This window comes from Conger conger, chromosome 16 (genome assembly GCF_963514075.1).
Source record: "Conger conger chromosome 16, fConCon1.1, whole genome shotgun sequence".
Taxonomy (NCBI): domain Eukaryota; kingdom Metazoa; phylum Chordata; class Actinopteri; order Anguilliformes; family Congridae; genus Conger; species Conger conger.
The window spans coordinates 38,964,063-38,986,078 of NC_083775.1; the positions used below are offsets into that span (position 1 = coordinate 38,964,063).

A 22,016-nucleotide genomic window follows, 5' to 3' on the forward strand; every position below is an offset into this window, starting at 1 on the left:
GGAGAGGGTGAAAACTATTCTGAATACAATCACACAAGTTGTCCCATGGGTTAACAGGAACGAGAAACCCACCCTCTGAAGTGAATGGCCTAAATCGCAGACATTGTCCTTTGATAACGTTAAGGTCACTTCCACAAATCGCTACTTTAAGAGGTGATAAAGGTACCTCAAAACGGCTGTATTAAAACAAACAACACAAGTAATTAGCTCCATTGTATGCTTGTAAAATGATAAATAATATTCTGTATCAATACAATTGTTCATAGAATAAGGTTTCTTTTGAACAAGTCATAATTTTGTTTCCCAAAAAGAGAGGTGTCAAAATGATTCCATTATTCCACTGACCTTAAGCAGAACTCCAAGAGCCACTGATCCAAAGCAAACTGGTAATTGCGACGATCTGCCACCATACCACCCCATAGTGTAGAAGAAAAATGTTTAATTTAAATTATTGAGGAAAGGACCACTATGATAAGGCACTATTTATTACATGTAGCACTGAGAGAATTCACAGTGCATCAGTAAGGTGCTTTCTCTTTGATGTGTACTCTGCGGTTTATGTCGAAACTATACACTTGGCACATTAATATTGTTCCAACAGCTTTAGTCATCTGTTAAGTGTACATAGTCTTCCACACTCCCCACCTTCGGTGCTTTCAAAAGGATCTGATGTCTAGGTTTCCCATGAACAGTGCCGTTTAAAAGTAGTTGCCCCCTTCCTGATTTTATCTATTATTCTATATTTGTCACACTGAATGGTTTCAGACAAATTTAAACATCCAAATCACCCCTGTGAAAAAGGAATTGCCCCTTTAAACTTAATAACTGGTTGAACCACCTTGAGCTGCAATAATTCCAACCAAATCTTCCTTCAGTTTCATATCAGTGTGGAGGAATTTTAGCCCACTCTCCTTTGCTGAACTGCTTTTGACATTTTTAGGTTTGAAGTGTGATCTGCTCATCTGCTCATACTAGGTTCCAGTAAAGACTTGGCCACTACAGAGGATCTGAGAAGCTACAGCAGGAGCCATCATCTCCAAATGGAGGAGAACACTAGTGGTGAATCCTCCCAGGAGTAACCAACCTGCCAAAATTGGGGCAGCAGAAGTTACAAAAGATCTCAGACATCAACGCGCATGTTGTGGTTTAGACATATTCTAATTGTTAGACATATTGTGTAAAGCAAATACAGCATTTCACAGTAAGAACATCAGAACAAAAGTCAAACATGGTGATGTGTGATAGTGTGGGGATGCCCCGGGACCTGGGGCACTATTCTGATCTGTTCAAGAAAAGTAATCAGTCCAGTCATCTGTCCGAGCTGAAGCTGAAGTGTTATGGGTTTTGCAGCAAGACAACAATCTAAAACAGTCATGGCAAATCCACAAGCAGTTCGTGTCGAAAACCGACCAATTTATCTAAACTAAATCAGTTCTGAAAAGAAGAGTGGGCAAAAATTATTCCACAGCAATGTGGACATCAAATAATTTGGAAGTGGTTGGTTGCAATTATTGCTGCTAAGGGTGGTGCAACCAGTTCTTCAGATGAAATAAAACCATAGCACTGCATCACTCTGTTTCTCTTTAGGCTAATAAAATACACAGGTGAAAATGTGTCAATATGTAATTTATCATACATTCTTGTGACTGAGAAATAGATGTTGACATTGTGGTGTTTTTAAACATTTCAGTGCCCAGTACATACCATCACTGGATAAATACAATTTCCCAGTGAGAACATTATAATCGCATATTGCATTGGTCTAGATGACCCGCAACCGTCTGAGATGTTTTACTCCCTAGATGCCTGTTCTGAACCAATGAAGTTCAAGTGTGGGCTGATTTCATTGGCTTAGAGGCAGATCCACAAAGAAAACATCTCACCAATTTTTTTTGCTTATCGTGTTGTGAATAATTCTAAAGCTACCTGTGAGTTCTATAATCTTCAGTTGTGTGTGATTTGTATTTGCCGTCTCACTGAATAACTATCAGCACTATTCAGCCCGGTCAGTGCTTTAGCGCTGCTGTGCCAGTTCTCTGCATCCAGTGATTAATTGATCTGGCTCCATTAATTGATCTGGCTCTTGCGCCCGTAGTTCAGTTCTGCTCCTCCACTGAACAGCAGCTCCACCCCAGTGCAAAAAGTGGCATCAGCAGCCAAGAACAGGGCAGCCAATCCACACTCGGTTTCTGTTCCCATCCGACCAATCAGCTGTCAAGAGGAGAAAAAAGTGAAGAAAATAATTAGGTCATCTACAGTAGGCTCAAAAATGATTGGCACCCCTGACAGAAAATGAACAAACAATACTCAAAAAAATTCTAAACAATATATTTATAGACAAACTCGAAATACCAACATGTGATAAATACTGTGCTATATTAATATTTCAATGGAACCAACAAAAATCATTTACTGATTTAATTAAAAATCAGTTTCCTCCAAATCAATGTTTCACAATTATTGGCACCCTTAAAGATTATTGTAAATAACACCTACCAAAATTAAACCAGGTATTAAATTCCACTTCCAAGTTCCAAGTTTATCTATGTGTTAAGGAACTGTATTGAGTGATTACATCACTTCCTGTTTCACTAGGGTATAAAAATTAGGTAACACGCATGCAATATCCCTTTGTCATCCAACACCATGAAGAAAACAAAAGAATTGGCAGTTCAAAAGAGGCAGATGGTCGTAGACCTTCATAAACGTGGTAATGGTTACAAGAAAATTCACAAACGATTGAATATACCACTGAGCACTGTCAGAGCAATTATAAAAAAGTTCAAAAGATATGGAACTGTTGAAAATCTCATGGGTAGAGGACGCAACTGCATCTTGCCCCCCAGGACACTGAGGAGAATGGTGAGAGAAGCAACAAAATCCCCAAGGATCACAGTGAAAGAATTGCAGGCCTTGGTGGCATCTTGGGGTCACCAGGTTTAAAAAATCAGACGCCACCATCAGACGCCACCTCCATAACCACAGCTTCATTGGAAGGGTTGCCAGAAGAAAGCCTTTTCTGACCACAAGACACAGAAGAAAGCGCTTGGAGTTTGCCAAACGTCATTTACATTATGACTGGAACAAGGTTCTCTGGTCAGATGAGACCAAAATTGAACGTTTTGGTCAGATACAGCATCGGTATGTTTGGCGTAGGAACAGAGATGCATACAAGGAGAAGCACCTCATACCCACAGTGAAATATGGTGGTGGGTCAGTCATGTTTTGGGGTCCAGGGGCACTGGTTAGGATTGATGGCATGATGAATTCCAGCAAGTATCAGGCAATTTTGGCTGAAAATCTGGTTCCCTCTGCCAGAAGTCTGGCACTTGGTCGTAGGTGGACTTTCCAACAAGACAATGACCCAAAACACACCTCAAGATCCACACAGAAATGGCAACAAAATCAACGTTCTGCAATGGCCATCTCAGTCACCAGACCTCAATCCAATCGAAAACCTGTGGGCTGAGTTGAAGAGGTCAGTTGATAAGCACAAACCCAAGAACGTGAAGGATCTTGAAAGGATATGCAAAGAGGAATGGTCCAAAATCCCTCCAAATGTGTTCCTTAATCTTGTCAAAAATTACAGGAAGAGACTCCATGCTGTTATCCTTGCCAGAGGTGGTTGCACTAAGTACTAGGTGAAGGGTGCCAATAATTCTGAAACCTTGATTTTGTTGAAATCTATTTTTTATTAAATGATTGTTATGATTTTGGTTGTTTCCATTGAAACATTAATAAAGTACAGTATTTGGCACATGTTGGTGTATTACCTTTCTCTATAATTGTATTATTCTGTTTTTTTTTAAGCCTTGTTTGTGCATTGCTGGTAAGGGGTGCCAATAATTATTGAGCCCACTGTACATCTGAGCCAATGAAATGTCATGTTGTTGTGGATCTGTAATTGAAAACAGCTCACTTCTTCCATGATATACATGATAACAGTACTATCTATGCAGAATGAACCAGTATGGACGTGAGGCTGGTTATTGTGTAATTGTGCCAGGGTGATCAGTCTTCCAGTGATCCCTCTGTTCCTGTCTGTCTCTGTGTACTTGCCTGAGATTCCTCTCCTTCTTTGATGGTGGCAGCAGCATTTCCTGACTGAGCGGCTAGGTCCTCCCACAGGGGAGTCAGCACATTACCCGGAGAGAGACTGTTAGAGAAAGTAAGTAAGTAAGTAAGAAATAAATAAAAAGAGAAAGAAAAATAAGAAAAAAGAAGGCTTTGGCATCCTTTAGTAAAACTCTGACAAATAGGCAAATCCTCTCAAGATGCAGACAAATAAATTAATGTATTCACAATTATTTTTAAATGCTGTAATTAACTGGAACATTTCTTTGGCTAAGAGTAGAGAACCACAAAAACAAGGCTCTCTATAAGTCTGTTTCTCTCTAAGCTCTGAGAGAAACTACCACTACTTTAATCATGTAACACTGGACTCAACACTCTCTGCCTTTCATCAGTTTGTAAAATGCCCAACAAGAAAGAACAGGACAATTGACCTCCTGTATGCTAATGTCAAGGATGCATACACTGCCACCCCACTTCCACCGCTAGGGAGATCAGATCATAACCTGGTCTTCCTTCAACCACAGTACACACCACTAGTCCGCAGACAGCCAACCACCATGCGTTCCTTCAGGAAATGATCTTCCGAAGCAGAGGAGACTCTGAGGGACTGCTTTGAGTCAACGGACTGGAGTGTGTTACAGGATTCATATGGTGAAGTTTTGGAGGGGGTCGCAAACTGCACCACTGACTACCTGAATTTCTGTATGGACATTGTAGTTCCCACTAGAAAGGTACGTTGCTTTCCAAACAACAAGCCTTGGATTACCAGCGATGTCAAGGGCCTCCTCAATAGGAAGAAGAGGGCTTTCAAAGAGGGGGACCAGACAGAGCTGAAGAGCGTACAGGGGGAACTTAAGGTCAGGCTGAAAGAGGCAAAGGAGGAATACAGAAAGAAGGTGGAACAGAAGCTGCAGGAGAACAGCATGAAGGAAGTCTGGGATGGCATGAAAACCATCACAGGCTGCAGGAGGAGGAACAGTACAGTGGATGGGGATTTGGATAGAGCAAACGAACTACAACCGTTTTGACTGCTCTGCTACTCTCTCCTGCTCACCACATTCCCCCTCCCCCTCCCCCTCACTCTCACCTCCACAACCAACTGCTGATGCACCCCTCCCCCAGGCTGAAGTGGCCACAGACATCATGGCTCCGTACACTACAGGCAACAATGCTCCCACACCCCCACTATTATCACCTCCTCAGCAGGGTACTGATGTACCCATCCCCCATGCTGCCGCCACAGACAGTGTGACTTCACCTTCCCCACCGCTCACAGATGCAACCCCTCACCTGACACACAGCGACAGGACCACCCTACCCCCCATCATCACGCCGTATCAGGTCAGTGGAGAGCTAAGGAGACTCCGCCCGGAAAGCAGCCGGCCCAGACCGAGTATGTCCGAGACTGCTCAAAGCCTGTGCTGTGGAACTGGGGGAGCCTCTGCAGCATGTCTTCAACCTGAGCCTCCGACTGGGAAAGGTACCAGCAATGTGGAAGACATCTCATCCCAGTCCCAAAGAAACCACACCCCAGCCAGCTCAATGACTACAGGCCAGTCGCTCTAACATCACACATGATGAAGACAATGGAACGACTGTTACTCAACATCCTCAGACCCCAGGGGCCTCATTTATAAAACTGTGCTTAGGATTCACGTCAAAAGGTTGCGTAAGCATGAAACCTAGGACGTGCCTACGCAAAACAATATTCTGATTTATAAAACAGTGCATATGCACGTCCCACGCCAGTTTTCCTTTATAAGTCACAATCAACTCTAAATGTGGCGCAACTTTGCCAGCTTCATGTCCCGCCCACAGTTGCCTATAAATAGGCAGTGAAACACCCCTAATGAATATGCATTTCACAAAGACGACAATGGCAAACGCTGAAAAGAAGGCCAAGAAAAGGGATTTCAGCCATTTGATTGCCTCTGAAAAGCTACAGGTGTGGGAATTATCCTGATTGATTGTAAATGACGAACAGTTCTGCACAACGAATGTGATGATGACGATGATAATAATTATAATAATACACGTTATTTGTCTAGCACCATTGAAAACACAGTTAAAAAATTGAGATAAAACGAACAAAAATGTATAGCAATAAACACATTATAAAACATAATATATGAATATGATAACAATATATGAAACTATGCTCGTATCTGCCCGACTGACGCATTGCAAACGGCATCAGTGCAGCGCAATTTGTCCGACTGTTCACCATATTATTTATGAGAATACATTTAATAACATCAAGTATTGTTTAACAATTCGTCTACATATTTGAGGGATTATTTTACAACAACATCTCCGTTTATATTTATCATCCTAAATCATATTTTTTGGGCACTCCAGGGAGCATCAATCAAACAGCTGTTTGTTTATTCGTTGTAAGAGAGGCTTTTATCCGTTTTTGCAAATTAACTCTTCGTGTATGATACGTGAGAGGTAATATTTCATTACATTACATTACATTACATTACATTGCATGGCATTTAGCAGACGCTCTTATCCAGAGCGACGTACAACAAAGTGCAAATTAAACACAAGAACAAGTGCAACAACAATCAATTTCGATTTATTTTACACAGTGGTATCTGTTGTATATCATTTTCGACTTCTCTCGTCGCCAAATGTTGTGTTGCACTTAGGAAGGGAGAGAACCCGTATAGCGAGATTCAACAACACAACACTTTAATAAGTATAACAGGGACGAAGCACGTCCTTACAGCAGCCATACCCAGCCACAACTACCGGCAAATCTTTATACCTTTTTAAATCCTGTTTCACTTCCCGTTTTCCTGGTCTTACGTCACGAGCATTAAAGGCACAGTTTCTCATTTCTCCAGTTAATGTGCGTACGCATGGGTCAGAGTTTCCGTGGAGGACCGCACATTTTCCCGTCAAGTTCGTTTTTTATAAATGCCAAAGTTTGCTTAAAAAGTGGCGTAGGCATTCTTTTGTGCCTACGCAATGTTTATAAATGAGGCCCCAGGTCCGCCACGCACTCGACCCGCTCCAGTTTGCATACCAGGAGAAGGTGGGTGTGGAAGATGCCATCATCTACCTGCTGCACAGGACCCACTCTCATCTGGACAAGGGGAAAGGTGCTGTGAGAATCATGTTCTTTGACTTCTCCAGCGCCTTCAACACCATCCAGCCTGCCAGACTGAGAGACAAGCTTGTGCAGATGGGGGTAGACACTCACCTGATATCCTGGATTACACACTACCTGACGGAGAGACCACAGTTCGTCAGGATGAAGGACGGTTCCTCCTGTATACATCTGACTTCAGGCACAACTCAGAGTCATGCCACATGCAGAAGTTTTCAGACGACACTGCAATAGTGGCGTGTATCAGGGATGGGCAGGAGGATGAGTACAGGAACCTGGTGGATGATTTTGTCCAGTGGTGCAATGTCAACCATATGCAACTGGACATTCCCAAAACCAAGGAGATGGTGGTGGATTTCAGGAGGACGAAGCCAACTATGCTGCCAGTCTCCATTGAAGGGGTCAATGTGGAGGTGGTCAGCACATACAGATACCTAGGGGTACACCTGGACAATAAACTGGACTGGTCAGCCAACACTGAAGCACTCTACAGGAAAGGGCAGAGTCGGCTCTACTTCCTCAGGAGGCTGCGGTCTTTCAATGTCTGCAGTAAGCTCCTCTGGATGTTTTACCAGTCTGTCATCGCCAGTGTCCTTTCTTATGCCATTGTGTGCTGGGGAGGCAGCATTAAGAAAAGGGACACTGGGCGACTGGAAAGGCTGGTAAGGAAAGCTGGCTCTGTAGTTGGAATGGAGCTGGAGTGCTTAACATCAACAACAGAGAAAAGGACACTGAACAGGATGCTGGCAATCATGGACAATGACCGCCACCCACTATATAACACACTAAACTGACAGAAGAGCGTCTTCAGCAGCAGACTCCTGCCTCTGACATGCTCAACAGACAGGTCAAGAAGGTCCTTTGTTCCATGGGCCATTCATTTATACAATACACAAAACGGGAGGAGATAACTGGACTTTTCACCATGAGTCTCTTTCTGCTCCTTCCACCACATCACGCTGTCTACGGTTTACTGTTTACTTTGTACTTTTTGCACTACCACGATTGCACATTTATTTGATTGCACATTTATTTAATTTAACATAGCACCTTATTTTTATTACCATAGCACCTTATTTCAGATTTTTTAACTTTTGATCTTTATGTGTGTGAGATATATGTGTATATATGTGTATGTATAAGCTACTGAATGCCTAAAATTTCCCTCAGGATGAATAAAGTATCTATCTATCTATCTATCTATCTATCTACCTCACCCCCCTCTCACAATGTTTTACCATCGGTAGACACAACAATGAATATTTGTTTACTGCTGCTGTTCGGTGAATTGGCAAGACATTTGGCCTTATTGTTTTCCCCTGCTACTGGAATAACGTGTTTGTATCTACATTAGATAAGGTTAGTCAGGTCAGACTGCAAATACTGCTTTTGTACATGAGGAATTCCTAGAGGCTGGCTGGAGGGGCTGGAATTAAAAAATCAGGAGATTCCACAGGCTTATTCGCATGATAGGAATTATCCAATGTGGTCAGCATTTTAGAAAAAGAAAATATAATGATTAGTCAATGCAGCGGCGGAAGCTTGCGATGACGGGCCTCAGTGCAGGGTATACAGAGAAGCTGTTGTTAGCTGATACAGAGACCATTTGTAAACGAGAAACAGCTTGGCTTGCTGGTGCTAGCAGAAAAATGGCAAATGGCATCGAGATGGCAAAGTCTGTCTTTCAATTACATTCAAGCTTTTCTGCATATTGCAGTAAGCGTCTGGTAGATTTTGGTGGTAGAAAGGAATTGTTAATGAAGCAGCTTGAATGTATTAAGTTTAGGTAGCTAGAGAAGAGAATAAAAGGGATGTTTTGTTCACTTTTCCTTTAAAGTAGACTACAGTTTTGGCCTATTTTACTTCAGTCCTTAAGATGGTCCTTAAGGTTTGATGGATTTCGCCTACATAATAAACTCACTTTCCAGAAGGAGCATTTTCCTGTCAGTTGCACCAGTTTTGAGAAACCGGAAGAGGCGATACACTGCACCTGTTTACTTCCGTTCTATGAATGTTCAAGGTGAAATGGGCTGAAGGCACCTGCTAGAACGAGTGCTATTTAAGGCTGACCCCCATGCTGTGGGCCTCTGTGCACTGCACCATATTTGACAAGATAGTATATGGCCTTAAAAGATAGTCAACCAACTTTCATAAAGCAGACCACTACTTACTCAGCAGCAGGAATGTCCTAATAAATACACTCAGTGAGCACTTTATTAGGTATTTATTAGAATTATCTTTTTGGCTTATTGGTTCTCTGCTGCTGTAGTTGTTGTGTGTTCAGAGATGCACTTCTGCATACCAGAAGTGTTGTAATGTGTGGTTATTTGAGTTACTGTCACCTTCCTGTCAGCTTTGACCAGGCTGACTCTTCCCCTCTCAATAACAACGTGTTTGAGACTGTATTTGTTTGAAGAAAGGGAAACTAAATATCAAAGTAAATATACTACAGAATGGGTTAAAAAAAGAAAATGCGCGGCTTTTCGAAGACCTTAAAAATGGCGCTATCCAAGGCGCTGTACAATTGATGCTTCTCATTCACCCATTCATACACATGCTCACAGATTCACACACTGATACACCAACAGTGATTGGCTGCCATGCAAGGCACCAACCAGCTCGTCAGGAGCATTTAGGAGTTAGGTGTCTTGCTCAGGGACACTTTGACACACTCTGGATGGGGGATCGAACCGGCAACCTTCCGACTGCCAGACGACTGCTCTTACCGCCTGAGCCAATGTCGCCCCTATATAACCAATAGAGATGCTGTGGAATGACCTCCAGAGCTGTTTCCACCAGACATCCTAAGAATATGGCTGAGCTGAAGCAGTTCTGTAAGGAAGAATGGTCCTCAACGTTGTGCAGATCCGTAGCTACCAGAAGCACTTCTGACTGCTGCCAAAGGAGGTTTGACCAGTTATTAAATCCAAGGGTTCACTTTCCACCAGCAATACGAATGTTTAATGGGTGTGTTCAATAAATACATGACAAATTATTTGTGTGTTATTAGCTTCAGTACATTGTGTCTGTCTATGTTTGTGACTTAGATGAAGATCAGATCACATTTTATGATGATTTTATGATGATTTTAATGCAGAAAAACAGTTTCTAATTAAGTAGAAGTGGTGGCTGTCATGTCATGTACACAGTTCAAATAAAAATTCAAGGTTCTAAACTGTGATCATGGTCAGCTGTATAACAGTCTCTTATGTAATTTACTGACAATGTTGGGTGAAACCAAAATAAGAGCTCCCTGCTGAAAAGAAAACAGCTCAAGCTAGGTTTTGAAACAGCTGGTAGCTTGTTGACCAGTTCAGACCAGCCCTCAGCTTGACATGGCTTAGATGGTTTGACCAGCTCAAGCTATATTTTGAAAAGCTAGGTTTGGCTACCAGCTCAGACAGGCTACTAACACTAGCTAGTTGACCAGCTCATACCCAGCTTGATAGCTTGATTTTACAGCAGAGATTAATCTGTCTCCATGGTCACAGTAAACAAGCACCCTCATGCCTCGAATAAGATTTGGAAATATTTTGTCAGCTGTGCCACAGAGTTCACTCAATGACACCGCAGCACCATTTTCCCGTGTGACTATCTTCCCATTGCTCCTGCTCTGAGATCTGGAACAGAGTCAAGTGGGAGGGCAATCGAGTGGGAAGGCTGCCACATCCAATCTGACTTGGCATCAAACATCCTGACAGCCTCAAGAAAGCGAGCTGGCAGAGAAAACAGAGGCTCATTTTTAGTATGGCTCTGCCAAACAGGCCACTCATGGCAGTACAGTGTGTCAGCAAGCATTACATTACATTACATTATTGGCATTTGGCAGACGCTCTTATCCAGAGCGACGTACAGTTGATTAAGCAGGAGACAATCCTCCCCTGGAGCAATGCAGGGTTAAGGGCCTTGCTCAAGGGATGTTATTGTGGCTACACCGGGATTAGAACCACCGACCTTCCGTGTGTAGGGACTGTAAACAGAAATCTGTTTGTGACTGCAAATGTACAAATGTCTTGTTGTTTTGATCAGTTCTTTCATCTTTCATCTCAGGACCTTGGAATTATAAGGTTCTAACTGACATTTTCAACATGAAATGAGTTTGTGTCATACATACACTCAGTGAGCACTTTATTTGGTATTTGTTAGACTTCTTTTTTAGACTTCTTGGTCTTCTGCTGCTGTGGCCTATGTATTTAAAAGGTTTGACGTGCTGTGTGCTCAGAGATGCTCTTCTGCATACCACTGTTGTAATGCCTGGTTATTTGTGTTACTGTCACCTTCCTCTCCCTTCTCTTCTGACCTCTCTCATTAACAATGTGTTTTTGCCTGCAGAACTGCTGCTCACTGGATGTTTTTTGTTTTTCGCACCATTCTCTGCAAACTCTAAGAGACTGTTGTGCCTGAAAATCCCAGAAGAAAAGCAGTTTCACTTTGATCACATTTCTTCCCCATTCTGACATTTCTTGATCATGTCTGCATGCTTTTATGCATTTAGTTTGCATAAAATATTTGCATGAACAAGTTGGAGTACAAGTATACCTTATAAAGTTCTCAGAGAGTGTATGTTGTTTGTAGGGAACTAAATATATGTGTGAAGTTTTACACCAAAACATTTTTTTTAAGTATGAAGAAAAATGGCAAATGTAAAAGGTTGTATTGGCTTGGAGCCCATTCACTTTAGTACCTTTGAAGCTCAATGTCACAAAACCACTCTGAATGCAGATATATACATATAAAAATAAGTATGAAAAAATGTGAAATGTAAACGCCTTTATCCAAGGGGCTGTACAACTGATTCACCCATTCATACACACACCACACACACACACACACACACACACACACACACACACACACACCAACAACGATTGGCTGCTATACAAGGCACCAACCAGCTCGTCAGGAGCATTTTCGGGGTTAGGTGTCTTGCTCAGGGACACTTCGACACAGCCAGGGCAGGATCGAACAGGCAACCCTCCGACTGCTCTTACCTCCTGAGCCAAAGTCACGTAGATGTGTTTTTATTATAAAACCTTATCTCTCCCAGGTCAGGCACCCGGTGTGGTACACGCTTGTGTAGAGACTGTAAAGCTGTGGGATTTGGGTTTATTACACGCCTGCTTATCCAGCTGTCCTCTGCCCTGCTGACAGAGCACTCCGCCTCCCCCTTCAACTCATACCTTAGTGTACGCACGTTTGTTTTTAATTGTGAGATTTTGTTCTTAAATTGCAAGCGAAATAACATCTGTCTGTGTGTGGTACACCAGGTTTCAGTAGCACTTCAGTTGTCAAACATACTTTTATAGCATAGCTGTTTTCCATATTCACTTTTCACTTGAGTGTCTACAGGGACAGCTGACATGCAATAACTGAAATACAGGTTTAAAATCATCCTGGATCATGTGACAGAGACAAACTGCTGGCCCTTTTCATGATGTCTGCAAACTACAATAGAAAATATCTGCATGCACAGGCCTTGACCCACAATCAACATTAACATAGGCGTCCTGTTTCATGTGCGTGAAAAGGTTTTTTTAAACTATGGATACTAACATGAATTAATAACAAAGTAAGGTTATGCAATGATACAAGGAAGCCAGCAGCACAGGAGGGAAGATGGCAGAAGAAGATACCAGGCCTAAGACATTCAAAAGCAAAAAAGACTAGATTGTGAAGCCATGAATCTCAGCATAATGTTTTTACGTACGTTTTTACGTTTTTACGTAGAGACATTTGGAATATACCCCACATTAATTTTTGCTGTATTTATTTATTTTTCCTTATCATACAGAGTGATATACTGGATGTACATTCACAACTATGTAAAGGAAAATTGTTGTAAAAAGATTTTTGTAATAAATAAAAAGAACTGCAATCAAACTCACCAGTTGACTCTCACGTTATACCGACTCTCATCAATGGCCATAGCTTTGGTCATAGCAGTGATCGCCCCCTTGTGGAACAGCATACATATTACACCCTCATAGAGCATAGGCACTGCACAGCAGGCAGTGAAAACCACAGAGCAACAGTTCATACACGTACCTTGGTCGCGACGTACGGAACAGCGTGCTTCTGTCCGATTGAAGCCACCAGGCTGGACACGTGAATGACGTTTCCCTGGCAACGTCGAAGGTGAGGGAGGGCCAGCTGAAGGAGACATGAGCCTTGTCACGCTTTCGCAAAAAGAGTTTGCATGTCATGCACATAAAGCACAGTAAATGTCAGAGAGATGGAGCGAGGGAGATACAGAGAAGGAGAGAAATATAGAGAGAGAAAGGAAGAGAAAGGGAGGGAGAAAGAGAAAGAGAGAGAAGGAGGGAGAAAGAGAGGAGGCGCATGCTGTTCAAACAGCGAAGCAGCTGGAGACTGACAGATGACAACTGGAATATTTACTCGACAAACCTCCGTGAACTTTCACAGACATGGTAGAACTGCTCTGCGTGCAGCTAGCGGTGTCGTGCTAACGTTCAGCACCAGGGCTAATGTACCTCACCCCCGTCAATGAACATGAAAAATACAAACCTCTTAGCATATTTTCTCATTGTACAACAGCGTAATAACTCAGCAATTATATATTCACACTCACTGAGCACTTTATTAGGAAAATGTTTACTTTATCACACCTACTTATTCATGTGATTATCTAATCAGCCAATTGTGTGGAAGCAGTGCAATGCATACAATCATGTAGATACGGTTCAGGAGCTTCAGGTAATGTTCACATTAAATGTGATCTAAGTGACTTTAACCATGGAATGACTGTTGGTGGCAGACAGGATGGTTTAATTATCTCAGAAACCGCTGATATCCAGGAATTTTCATGTGCACTAGTCTCTAGAGTTTGCAAAGAATGGTGCAAAAAACTCCAGTGAGCAGCAGTTCTGCAGACAGAAACACCTTGTCAATGAGAGACGTCAGAGGGGAAGAGCCAAAGCTGGTCAAAGCTGACAGGAAGCGACAGTAATGCAAATAACCACACATTACAACAGCGGTGTGCAGAAGAGCATCTCTGCACACAATGCATCATAACTGTAAGTGGATAGGCTACAGCAGTAGTCTAATAATAAAAATAAGTCTAATAAATACTGAATAAAGTCCTCGGTGAGTGTATATCCCCATCAGGCACTGTCCCATCAGCAAGACCAGCTTTAAGGGTACATACCATTAGAACAAAATGTAGTCATATATTAACATCATAGCGATTTTAAAAATACCAGAAAGCTGCTGTATGGCAGATGTAAAACCTGCGATTAATTTGCCATGTTATCTGTGGCTAACAGCACCAGCCCATAAAATGACATCTTTGACATCGCTTCTGCAGCAGGATATTAAAATTGAAACCGAACGATGATGATCAACTGTAGTCTAGCTAGTTACTTTTCATGGTTATGGATCATAATGTGTTGAAATTACATTTACATTTTACATTTTAGTCATTTGGCAGACGCTTTTAATCCAAAGCGACTTACAAGTGCATAGGTTCTTCCACAAGTTAAAGCAACACATCCATAACTAGAAAAATACACATGAAGTGCTGTTCTAAACATACAGTCATCATAGGTGCAATTCAATTCAATTCAATTCAATTATTTTTTTTATTTTTTGGGGGGAAATGGGATTTAATAAGATAGAAGATGTCAGGGAATGATACCCTCAAACGATTGAGTTGGAACATTTGGAACATTTGTCCTCTCTGAGTCCGGTTTGGATTATTTCGCCAAAATCCCTCTGCTGGTCTTTCGATATAATGATTGAATGCAATTTGCTAACATCAATATTTGTTAAAATACAAAAATTAGTATCATCTACGATGGCTACCTTTTTAGAACAATGGCAGACACAGGTTTGCTTTCCCCCTACATGCCGATGACACGCTGTCGGGTGGATCGATTAAGGGTACATTCCCCACCCCCCCAGGCAGCCTTGGCCCTCTTGCCTTTGTAGCGAGGAAGTAACTGATGAGGTTGAAGTTGAGAAGATCTCTGAATTCCTCTGCTGTGGTCTCATCGATCGCCTTATGAGGAGGATCTTATGATGCAAAGGGAGACAGAGAGAGGAGGCGTATGTACATTTTTCAAGGAGCACTGTCACGCTTGTTTCAGTTGAACTAATTTGGATTAAATGCTTAAATTATGTCTGGAATTGTAGCCGTTTCCTAGATATGGGCCAAAACTTCCAAGGGCAAACAAGTCCAGTGACGTCACTGGATGTGTCTGGCTTGACTCTCCAGCCAAAGGTAAAGGTCAAACTCCACCCTTGAACACGGAGACTGGTTTATGGACGGCCACCCATCCAGGCGATCACATTACACACCCACGGTAACGTTAGCATACAAATATCACGGAACGTATCTTGAGCGTTATGACGGATATCTCTGACATTGCCTGTTTGGCGTGTTTTGTGTGTTTTCCCTGAGAGGTTTTGCCCCATATTTAGGAAATAGCTACACTAACGGTGATTTAAAAAGACTGACTGCTTGGAATTACAGATGTTTTGATACATAGTACCCCCATTTCGGGGCACCATAACATTTTGGACTAATGGCTTCAAAGGTGTCTGATTAGTCAGGGGTGTCCTTAGTGCAGGTATAAGAGAGCATTCAGGATCTAGTCTTGATTCTACGCTTTTGATTGCCTTTGGAGTCTGTTATTGGCGTTTGTCAACATGAGGACCAGAGTTGTGCCAATGTCAGTCAAGGCAGCCATTATGTGGCTGGAAATAAGAAAAAAAACATTCCGCTATTGGTCAAACAATAAGCTGCCTTTTTTATTTATTTTTTTATTTCTCAGCCTCATGGTGGCTTCCTTGACCGACATTGGCACAACATTGGTCCTCATGTTGACAAATGCCAATAACAGACTCCAATGACAAGCAAAATCCCAGAATCGAAACTAGGTACTAAACGCTTGCACTAAGGAAGCGTTTCGGACTAATCAGAAACAGCCGAGAAACCAACTGTCCAATTACTTTTGGTCCCCTAAAATGTATTAAAAGGGTTGTAATTCCAACACTGATCACCTGATATGGATGTAAATGCCCTCAGATTAAAAGCGACAGTCTGCACTTTAACCATATCCATCATATCCATAGTTTCATTTCAAATACAATGGAGTACAGAGCTAAAAGAACAGAAATTGTACCACTGTCCAGACTACTGTATAAAAAGGGCTGTATTTCTGAGACAGAACACTTGATAAGGACGTACATAACCTAAAATTAAAGCTGACATGTGTATACACATATACTGGCAGATTAACACAGGTGCATAGGGGAAGACACTCACGCCATCCTGCATTGTTGATCAGGCAGTCAATTCCACCAAAGCGCTCAACTGTCACTGACATCAGATTCTACATAAAGAGAGATTATGACAGATTACCATTAACAGTGAACTGAACACTTCTGCTATTAACAGTGCACTGAACCGTATTTTGCATCTGCAGCTCAGCAGGGTCCTAACCCGCATAAGAGCACTGCTGATGGACCTGCCGACACCTCAACGCTTCCTGACACAAGCACTGATGCAAACAGGGCATCTATAGGCATCGCACGGCTGCTTTCGTTACCTCACATGGCGCCCCCATGAGGAAGTCACCAGTTCAGAACCGAGGAGGGAGATGATCAGTCCTCCAGCGGGACATTCTGAGGGGTCACGAGACCCTCTGATCACAATGTTTAGATAGACAGAATGTGCCTGTGAGACGGTTTCACCTTGACATCGTCATCCTTGGTAACATCACAGGGCACAAACAGGCAGGTTCCGGGGCCTGTGCCGTTAAGTTCCGCTTCCAGTGACTGCCCTGCTTCCACTAGCAGATATAGGATATAATGTTTCAAGCCTTGTGTTCCGTTTATTTATTAGTACCTGTGAAACTGTTAGCCTGGGTAAAATATAAACAATATGGTGCATGCCATACCTCTGCAAAATCACATTCATCTGTGATAAAGATGCGATTGATATATACACTCACTGAGCACTTTATTAAGGACACCTGTACACCCACTTACTAATGTGATTATCTAATCAGCCAATTGTGTGGCAGCAGCGCAATGCATAAAATCATGCACATATGGGTCAGGAGCTTCAGTTAATGTTCACATCAACCATCAGAATCGGGAAAAAATGTGATCTCAGTGATTTTGACCATGGCATGATTGTTGGTGCCAGACGGGCTGGTTTGAGTATCTCAGAAACTGCTGATCTCCTGGGATTTTTACACACAACTCAAAAGTTTACTCAAAATGGTGCGAAAAACAAAAAACATCCAGTGAGCGGCAGTTCTTCAGACGGAAACGCCTTGTTGATGAGAGAGGTCAACGAGGAATGGCTATGGTAACTCAGATAACCACTCTGTACAATTGTGGTGAGCAGAAAAGCATCTCAGAATGCACAGCACGTCAAACCTTGAGGAGGATGGGCTACAACAGCAGAAGACCACGTCAGGTTCCACTTCTGTCAGCCAAGAACTGAGCTAATGTGGGGAAAATTCACGGAACAAGAGCACAGAACAAGAGATCTCCCTCCTAATCATGATAATCAATCACAAGTCAAAATCAGACTCAACCCTAATGAGCAAGCTGGTTCCTCCAAAACTCTTAATGATTCATGCTAAAAGTGTATCAATATATATATATATGCGGCCTGTAATCAATATATCACATATACGCTGCCTGTTATCAAATCAACATTAAATACAGCTGAGCTTATGGAAACGCAAGAAACCAGTGTCAACTGTAGAATATGTAATCCAATGAATCTATATCATTAATTACAGATGAGCTTGTGGAAACGCAAGAAACCACACTGTCAACTGTAGAATATGTAATCCATTGAACCTATATCATTAATTACAGATGAGCTTATGGAAACGCAAGAAACCACAGCGTCAACTGTAAAAGAAAAAGCAAAAGAATGCATCAGGCTAAAAAACCACACTTACTCACTTAGAAGAGAAAATTAATCAAATATTAAAGTATGATTAAGTATGCCTGTATATTTTCAAACTGATTAACTGCTAATTTGTGCTAGAAGTACACAGTCACCCATATGTAAACTGAATTGAATAAAATAATGTGTATGCTTAAAAGCATTCTTCTTTGTTAAAAAAACAGCTTGCAGGGCAGGATGTCTTGCTTTGTGGGCTATCTTTGTCAAGGACAGTTTGCAGAACAAGGAGTCTTGTATGCCTGTACAATGTGATAAGAACATTTGGGTCATTCTACGAAAACATGCCATTTTGCATTCTGAAAATCAAATTTTCAAAGTATTGTTTGTTGTGTTTAAGGAATTACTTGGATTAAGTAGACCCTTACCTGTCAGAAAAATATGTGGTGCCATCTCAGGCTATCTTACTTATTTATTTATTTTCTTAAAATAATCAACATGCACGAGTGTGTTTTGTCAACACTGTTACACACATCAAATTGTATTTAAAATTATTCATTATTATTAAGTCATACTTATAATAAATCTGGTATATTATGAAAGATACATCATCCCTGTTTACATTAAGAGTGTTTATAAATTAAAATAATGAGGAATATGTTTTTTTTACATGGATGAATACACTTATGTGCCCAGTCACTGTATCTTGGTTTTTAGGAATAAATCATGAAAACAAACTAATGTGTTTATAATCATATCCTAACTACTTAAGGGGGGCATTGTTATATTTTACTTAACATATCAGACTTTATGTATATTTGACTTTTATTTCTATTCATTAAATAAGAGTATTATAAGAGCAACAGGATTGACGGTAGCATACGAGTTTGTTTTTAGACTGTAGTAAGTGGATTTGGCATAGAACATTATGGAAATGAATGAGGACACTGAAGACATATACAGTGGTGTGAAAAAGTGTTTGCCCCCTTCTTGATTTCTTTTTTTTTTTTTTTTTGCATGTTTGTCACACTTAATTGTTTCAGATCATCAAACAAATTTAAATATTAGTCAAAGACAACACAAGTAAACACAAAATGCAGTTTTTAAATGAAGGTTTTTATTATTAAGGGAGAAAAAAAAATCCAAACCTACATGGCCCTGTGTGAAAAAGTGATTGAGATCTATCAGTCTGGAAAAGGTTATAAAGCCATTTCTAAAGCTTTGGGACTCCAGCGAACCACAGTGAGAGCCATTATCCACAAATGGTGAAAACATGGAACAGTGGTGAACCTTCCCAGGAGTGGCCGGCCGACCAAATTTACCCCAAGAGCGCAGCGATGACTCATCCAAGAGGTCACAAAAGACCCCACAACAACATCCAAAGAACTGCAGGCCTCACTTGCCTCAGTTAAGGTTAGTGTTCATGACTCCAACATAAGAAAGAGACTGGGCAAAAATGGCCTGCATGGCAGAGTTCCAAGACGAAAACCACTGCTGAGCAAAAAGAACATTAAGGCTCGTCAAAATTTTGCCAGAAAACATTTGGGACTGACGAGACAAAAGTTGAACTTTTTGGAAGGTGTGTGTCCCATTACATCTGGCTTAAAAGTAACACCGCATTTCAGAAAAAGAACATCATACCAACAGTAAAATATGGTGGTGGTAGTGTGATGGTCTGGGGCTGTTTTGCTGCTTCAGGACCTGGAAGACTTGCTGTGATGAAATGGAACCATGAATTCTGCTTCTTCCAAAAAATCCTGAAGGAGAATGTCCGGCCATCTGTTCGTGACCTCAAGCTGAAACGAACTTGGGTTCTTCAGCAGGACAATGATCCAAAACACACCAGCAAATGAAGACTTTGGAGTGGCCTAGTCAAAGTCCTGACCTGAATCCTATTGAGATGCTGTGGCATGACCTTAAAAAAGCGGTTCATGCTCGAAAACCCTCCAATGTGGCTGAATTACAACAATTCTGCAAAGATGAGTGGGGCAAAATTCCTCCACAGCGCTGTAAGAGACTCGTTGCAAGTTATCGCAAAGGCGAAGGGTGGCCCAACCAGTTATTAGGTTTAGGGGGCAATCACTTTTTCACACAGGGCCATGTAGGTTTGGATTTTTTTTTCTCCCTTAATAATAAAAACCTTCATTTAAAAACTTGTGTTTACTTGAGTTGTCTTTGACTAATATTTAAATTTGTTTGATCTGAAACATTTAAGTGTGACAAACATGGAATAAGAAATCAGGAAGGGGGCAAACACTTTTTCACACCACTGTATGTAAAACAGTTATTTTATTAAAATTATGAAAGAATTAAAACTAAAATAATTTTCAGCAAAATGAAATTATGCTATCTGATACATCCTCTCAAATACAATCAGTGTCGATTCAAATCATCTCCCAGGAATTTCTGATGAAAAACAGCAGAGCAGCCTCCCCATTACCAAATTGAGCTGCAAGTTCAACAATCTGGCCAAGCCAGATTCCTCAAGTTCAAGTCAGAGCCTTTTTCTCTCCAATTGAAGCTTTTCATAAGTATAATTTGTTTTCAGATAATTTGATTTCATCCTCCTTAAAAGCCTGTTGTAATAGAAATATTTTACCCAGGGACAAGCCATTTTTAGCTATTTTTACAATGTTTACAAGATATACAATACAAAAAGTCTTTAAAATTCATGAAATAAATCAATGTATACATTTTTAAAATGAAGACTGTTTATTTACCAAATGATACCAACTACATTTTTTAATGTTTTGTTGTTAATATAGCTTTATGAGGTAGTTTTTGTGTCAGGGACATAAAATGGCACGTTTTCGTAGAATGACCCATTTATTTTTAAGAATAGCTTACAAAGCAGGATGACTTGTATGCCTGTACAATGTGATAAGAACATTTATTTTTAAGAACAGCTTACTGGATAAGACACTCATCCAGAGAGACTCAAAAGAGAGTGGTGTCTTTTCCCTCGTAAAGTTGTTTTTCTATCTATTAGAGATTGGACTTTGAATTCTGTCGTTTCCCAGACACGACACTAACTGGGCACAGGCTCACCAAAAGAGTTGGAAGACTGAAAAAACATAGCCTGGTCTGATGAATCTCCTTTGGGATGTGGTAGAAGGGGAGATTCACAGCATGAATGTGCAGCTGACAAATCTGCAGAGATTGAATGTTTTCAAAGGAATCCATGCCACAAAGAAGTTTTGAGAGCAAAGTACCCAGTATTAGTATAGTGTTCCTAAAGTGCTCAGTGAGTGTATATATTTAAATCCACTATAATGAAGGCACGGTGGGCATAAAGCAAATAGAAAATGAAGAACAAAAAGGTTTAATCACTCAAAATGTCATTCCTCTTTTGCTAAAAATTTGATTTCCATAATGTAATCAGGGGATATCGTTGGGAACGCCATAGGCTACTGTTCAATAACATATTTTTGTTAATTCGAGCATTTATTTATTGTTATTTTCGCAGTGATATCCATAGCGCGATGACACTCACCCCCTCTAGCACAGAACACAACCTTCGCCCCATTTTTCACTGAAAGAAAACAAAGCGTGTTATTCAACCAATCGAAACTTTTAAAACTTTAAAAAACAACACAAAAAACACTCCACGATTCGTGTTAACGACGGAAATGTAACTTGCACGGTATTTACCGAACACATGAACAATTCCTTTCCCAATTCCTTTTGATCCTCCTGTGACTATGACAACTTTGTCATGATAGCGCAATGTGCTAGCCATGGAAAATAAGTTGGAGACCGCTGCAGTATTAATCAGACTACTTAAAATATACAGACTTAACTACATCCCGATTTGGTTTCTTTACTGCCAGCCAGAGCTTCTTAACAAACGCAACCCCTCAAACTCCGCCTCGCGTTTATCACCTGACTGACCCACAAATCTTCCCCCTGAGATTTAAAGGTGCAATATCATAGGCT

General features: G+C 41.1%; 1 protein-coding gene across 1 annotated transcript; it reads right to left on the bottom strand.

Annotated features, from left to right (window-relative positions):
* Window positions 1–1,608: 1,608 nt before the first annotated feature.
* On the bottom strand, window positions 1,609–21,989 carry LOC133114583 (17-beta-hydroxysteroid dehydrogenase 14-like). The gene is made up of 9 exons (XM_061224099.1): window positions 21,732–21,989; window positions 21,574–21,612; window positions 16,907–17,004; window positions 16,479–16,545; window positions 15,132–15,223; window positions 13,238–13,342; window positions 13,078–13,145; window positions 4,060–4,156; window positions 1,609–2,211 (listed from the first exon to the last, which is right to left on the bottom strand). Exons 1-9 carry the CDS (start codon window positions 21,817–21,819, stop codon window positions 2,068–2,070), a joined length of 798 nt encoding a protein of 265 aa, XP_061080083.1. The 5' UTR covers window positions 21,820–21,989; the 3' UTR covers window positions 1,609–2,067.
* Between the last annotated feature and the right edge of the window lie 27 nt (window positions 21,990–22,016).

What these genes read in the sequence shown, in the direction of transcription:
- LOC133114583 (XM_061224099.1), bottom strand. Translation starts at nt 21,819, where the DNA reads ATGGCTAGCACATTGCGCTATCATGACAAAGTTGTCATAGTCACAGGA. An exon ending in TGTGTTCTGTGCTAGAGGGG is followed by an intron (nt 17,005 to 21,573) that starts GTGAGTGTCATC and finishes TATATCTGCTAG; the next exon opens with TGGAAGCAGGGCAGTCACTG. An exon ending in GTTACTTCCTCGCTACAAAG is followed by an intron (nt 13,343 to 15,131) that starts GCAAGAGGGCCA and finishes TGTCTCCTTCAG; the next exon opens with CTGGCCCTCCCTCACCTTCG.